This window comes from Elephantulus edwardii, unplaced genomic scaffold (genome assembly GCF_000299155.1).
Source record: "Elephantulus edwardii isolate Elephantulus edwardi_28Jun2011 unplaced genomic scaffold, EleEdw1.0 scaffold00101, whole genome shotgun sequence".
NCBI lineage: Eukaryota > Metazoa > Chordata > Mammalia > Macroscelidea > Macroscelididae > Elephantulus > Elephantulus edwardii.
Genome location: NW_006399851.1, coordinates 228,093 through 233,107, shown reverse-complemented (window position 1 = coordinate 233,107; position 5,015 = coordinate 228,093). Strand labels below are relative to the sequence as shown.

Sequence of the window (5,015 nt, the reverse complement as noted above, 5' to 3'; positions counted from 1 at the left end):
GGACATCATGCTTGGTAGGGTATAGGGACTGCGCAGGAGGGGAAGACCCTCTATGAGGTGGATTGATTCAGTGACTGGGGTAACCGGGATGGGTGTGTCAGAGGCAATGCGATTGGCACAGGATAGAGCAGGGTTTAGGGCTGTTGTACATAGGGTTGCGATGAGTCGCAAACAACTCGACGGCACATAACAACAATAATGAAGTCAGCTTTTCTGGACTTCAATTTTAACAACTAACTTTGGTACAGGATAGGACAAGGTTAAGACTTGCTCTCAGACTCCAGTGGACAGCACCTAAAACCAACATCTGTTAACTGTGGGAATGTTACTCAACTGTTTCCCTTTAGGTAAACAGGCCCAGTATTTGCAGGCCCTGCTAGGGTAGCACAATGGTTAAGCAGTCAGTGGCTGACCAAAAGCCTGAGGGCTCCTGGCCAAGAACAGACCTGGTAGTGTGGCTAAAAATTACAGCCAAGAGAACTTTTACAGAACACTGGTTCTCATGGAGCCATCAACTGAAGAGGAACCAGTAACAATGCTGTTTGGTCACAGGGAACGCCTCAATCCATTATCTGGTATCCAATATTTCCCATTTATGACAGTAGGAAAAAACCCTTCAACAAGATGGATGGACGAGCTATCAGCAACAATGAGGACTGCACAGGAAAGGCTAAGGTTCAGAGATGCCGTTTATCTAGCCACCAGAAAGATGGCAAATTAAACTTTATTCAATTTCTCAGTCATTCATCAAATATATTCCTGGTTCAACTCTAAGTCATCATTTTTCAGCAAGATACTGCTTAAACAACCAGGAAACAGTGTGCTTTAGGGGCTCAATCTTCAGGAGACAAGACCACACAATTTTTTACCAGATAGACACCTTTATTTCACCCTGATTATGCCATGAATTCATAGGGAATAGGTTCCAGCAGCTCGGGCTCCTTTCCATTTGTTCTCACAAAGTGTGCCTCTCTGGGGGGAGCGGGCTATTAAAAAAAGGAGGGGGGAAAAGAATGAATGAATGAGGTCAAATACTAAAACTGAGCTACAAAACATGCAGAATCAATCACTCCCTCACCTGGCGTTTTAGCTGGACCCAAGTGCCTTTCTCCTTGGCTTCCTTCTTTTTCTGATCATTTTCCTTCACTCGTTTCAGGAAGCTGTCTCTGCTCTTAGAGTGCTTAATATGCTCAATGCGCACGTTAATTCTCTTGGCAAGAATTTTACCCCTAGAGAAAGCAAATACTCTTTAAATATCTTACCCGTGGAGAAAGCAAATACTCTCTAAATGTGTCACCTAAAACACCTAAAATTCAGGTAGCCAATTTGTAAGTTTATTAGTCACATATTCCTTTTATGGGAGGAAGGAAGCTTTGAAACAAGCATCTCTAGTTCTTAAACTATATACTAAGATCCTGAGATACAAAGACGGAAACACCAACTTTTTAAACTTTTAGACTCAGAAAGCTTCAACTGCTTCAATCCAAGCTACATGAACAGCCAAAGAAGTCTACATTAACTTGTTTCCTCTGACAGGATACAAGACAAACACTTGGTTTGCCTGAGTTTTAAAAGGACATTTCCTTTGCCCCACTTGAATGACCAATCAAGACATAAGTCCAATTGGCAAAGTGAAAAGCGGGTATGAAGGAATATTAATTAAAAATTCACAAAGAACTGGCTCATTACATACTTAACTTGTTTGTTCACAATGATGCCAACAGCATGCTGGGTAACATTGTAGACTCTTCCGGTTTTGCCATGGTAACATTTGTGAGGCATTCCTTTTTGAACAGTGCCCATTCCCTGAGAGAGGAGGAAAATGTTATACCAGATGATCCTCCTCCCAAGCCCTGCATTTTCAAACAACCTCGCTATGTTTTCATTTCCCCTCTCCCTTTTAAGACACTCAGAGCTTTCAGAGCCGGTGAAATGTGTTTTTCACTTTGCTTCAAAGCAATCAAATAGACAATCATCATCAAACTCTAGAGCACAGAATATGTAAAATACTTGTCACAAAAGAGCAGACTTCACCTATGTTTTTATAATTATACTATTCATCAACTATTAGATTTTTGTGTTCACTTCTATGATAATCTACTTTTTCTAACATTTACCAACATGGTTCCCATCCAGTTCTGTAATTTACCTTGATGTCTACAATATCTCCTTTCTTATAGATTCGCATGTAAGTGGCCAAAGGAACAACCCCTGTAAGAACATTTTGGTATAGTTAATATGAAGATTTTAAAAGTTTGATACATTTTTAAGATTTTAAGTGTAATCAATTAATAAAAATGTAAGTAACAAAGACTGCCTCTGAACCAATAACTGCTTATCTAATAAGCTACGATATGAAAGTCATGTTTCTCATATTTATTAAGTTAGGCAGATGGCAGGTACTTTATCAGTCACATTAACGACACAAACACACATGGTACACTTGCTCTTAAAAGAAGCCAAATCTACTCACCATGTTTTCTAAAAGGCCGAGAGAACATATAGCGGGTGCCCCTCCTCTTTCCCTTTGTGTTCGTCATTTTGGCGGATCACTGAAAACACAAAGGAGAAAAAGTTTACTTCAAAATTAACCAAGATATTACATAAAAGGGCGCTCAGACCCTAAGAAGACATCTTAAGAGCTTTCAGAGCCGGTGAAATAGATTTTTCACTTTGCTTCAAAGCAATCAAAAAGATAATCATCATCAAGCTCCAGAGTACTAGGGTATATGCAAACACTGGTCACAAGACTTCATTTTTGTTTAAAGATTGTAAATTTCACCCATAGATTTCCCAGTATTGATTGTAATCACAGTATTTAATGCTACTTTTACAAGGCTAATTAACTTCTGATGCTTGTTACTTTGCTAGCAAAGTAACAATCAGTGAATATCTAAAAAGCTGGAGCATCAGTTATTTCTTTCAAAGAGTAGAAATCTTCAAGTAAAATCTTTGCCCAACCCATCCAAGTTCTGTAGCAGTTCCATCCCTCACTTCTTACTAGAAAAGATTAAGATCCTCAAAGGCTGAGACTACTTACTCATCTATGAAAGCAGGCAAGAAAAAAAAAATAACCAAATCCCATTTAAGGACACAAACTTATCAATAACCAACTTAGGGAAGTTAAACTCCTAATTAGGATGGAAAACCAGAATTCAAACTAACACAATCTTCCTACCAAAATATAAAAGCACAGTACGATCTCTAATGCAGACTGGTATGCGCAGAGCACCAATTTAAGGTGTAGAGAGACTAATTTCTAGAAAGCACAAAACCTAGCTTTCAACTTTTACAGAAGAGAGTAAAGCGTTCTGTTGTTGGTCCACTTATTTTATGACAGTGTATCTCTTAAGTGAACCACTAACTCACTCATTTTCTACTTAATTTCTCAAAAGATCCGAAGATGTTTGGGATTGCTTCTGGTCACTCAGAACTATTTCTTAGCAAAGGGAAAAATATAGCTAAATTTATTTAACCTGGGACAGTGTTCCAACACGTACCACTGTAAATTTGTAATTAAAACACTCCCTAATCTTATAGAACGACTCTCTCTTTGGTGATATTTGTGGTGCAGAGTAATGTTCCACCTAAGTCACAATACCCAACACGTTGTTCCCAACTTCTAAAAAGGGCAAGCAGGTACCCATAAGACATCAGAAATCCTGTTCCAAACTTCAAATCTCTTTATTCGTGAGCCTGTTTACAAATGAAAGCAGTCAGCAAGTGACAGAAGCCTACAATTAATTCTGACTCCTGAGTCCATGGCCTACCCTAAGATCGTTCTCCAAAGTAAGAAATCCATTTATACCCCCCACCACACACACTGGCTTTTCAAACTGCAGTTCTTGCTGGTGAGAAGCTAGTCATTTGAAACCTAAAGAATGTTTTTTAACTCTCTAGGACAATACCCACAAAGCAGACAAAAAAAAGATGCACACACGAGAACATTCCTCTAACCCTTTTCAAACATCCTAGTAACTTCTTAACTGAACACATGCAGCCCTCAAACAATACCTCTTGGCGAACCTACTAAATGAGGTGGTCTTCGGTTGTGATTCGCAAATAACAATTAGAAAAATTTTCATGCATTAAAAGATCATGCTAAGACGGTCGTTAACCAGGTCGACTGGAGGGCACTCATCTTCAGCACACATATCAAAGCCTTACTGAGGAGTTATGGGTCATTTAAACGCCTTTTCTCGTATGCAGAAGCCATGCTAAAAGCTTATTTCTTAAGCCCGTATCTGCTGCACTGAATGGGATTCGAGAAGCCATCAAGCCACGCGGTTCCACCGGCCGCGGAAGTCGAGAGCTTGCTGCCTACAGAATTAAAACAAGCATTCCGCTCGACTCTAACTGCCTCTCCCAGATGGTCTGGCGTCGCATCGTTTTTTAAGACAGTCTCCCGGTAGGAGGGAGACACCGCAGTCGCTTCTTAGGCCCAGGGCCGGCGAATGCCGCTCCCAATCTTGGGAGATGCTCCATCGCCCATGTCAACAGACCCGAGACGCATAAACAACCTCCGCGGGTACCCAACGCATGGCTTCAGGGGTCCCAAAGTAAGGACTCCAGGTTGTAGAAGCCACAGTACCGGGAACCACGCGCAGCCCTTACCTGCAAGATGGCGGTTCCGGCCGAAAAGAATTAGGCGGAGCCGCGGCGCGGGATTTACAAGGCTCCTTTAGCTGCCCAGAGCGCTGCCTGAATGCAACGCCAACGCAAGGCAATTGTTTCCTACCCAGGAGGAAAGGAAGCGTCCTTACTATCAAGAAGAGTCGGAAAAGATAGTCTCCTTTCTGTCTTAAGAGAGACAAAATAATAATAATAATAATTGTTAGGACTTGGATCTTGTCAGGCACCCCGGAAAGGGGCCTTCAAGGGCATCAGAGATGCGACACCTAGCGTCACGCGTCTGTCCTTACGTCAGAATCGTCGCCGGAAGTCACGTCTTTGCGTGAGCGTGCATGGGAGTTAGGGAAAGGTTAAGGGTGTTTTAGAAAATATGCTACTTAAAT

At 41.3% G+C, this 5,015-nt stretch overlaps 1 protein-coding gene across 1 annotated transcript in view; it reads right to left on the bottom strand.

Moving 5' to 3' along the window:
* Positions 1–4,642, bottom strand: part of RPL21 (ribosomal protein L21) — an 11,510-nt gene extending 6,868 nt beyond the window's left edge. The window contains exons 1-6 of the mRNA XM_006891593.1: positions 4,615–4,642; positions 2,474–2,552; positions 2,150–2,211; positions 1,694–1,806; positions 1,079–1,229; positions 887–986 (exon numbers count right to left, since the gene is read on the bottom strand). Of these exons, the coding sequence (XP_006891655.1) occupies positions 897–986; positions 1,079–1,229; positions 1,694–1,806; positions 2,150–2,211; positions 2,474–2,540 (483 nt within the window). The 5' untranslated portion in view covers positions 2,541–2,552; positions 4,615–4,642 and the 3' untranslated portion in view covers positions 887–896. The remainder of the gene's footprint in view (positions 1–886; positions 987–1,078; positions 1,230–1,693; positions 1,807–2,149; positions 2,212–2,473; positions 2,553–4,614) is intronic.
* Positions 4,643–5,015: the final 373 nt, after the last annotated feature.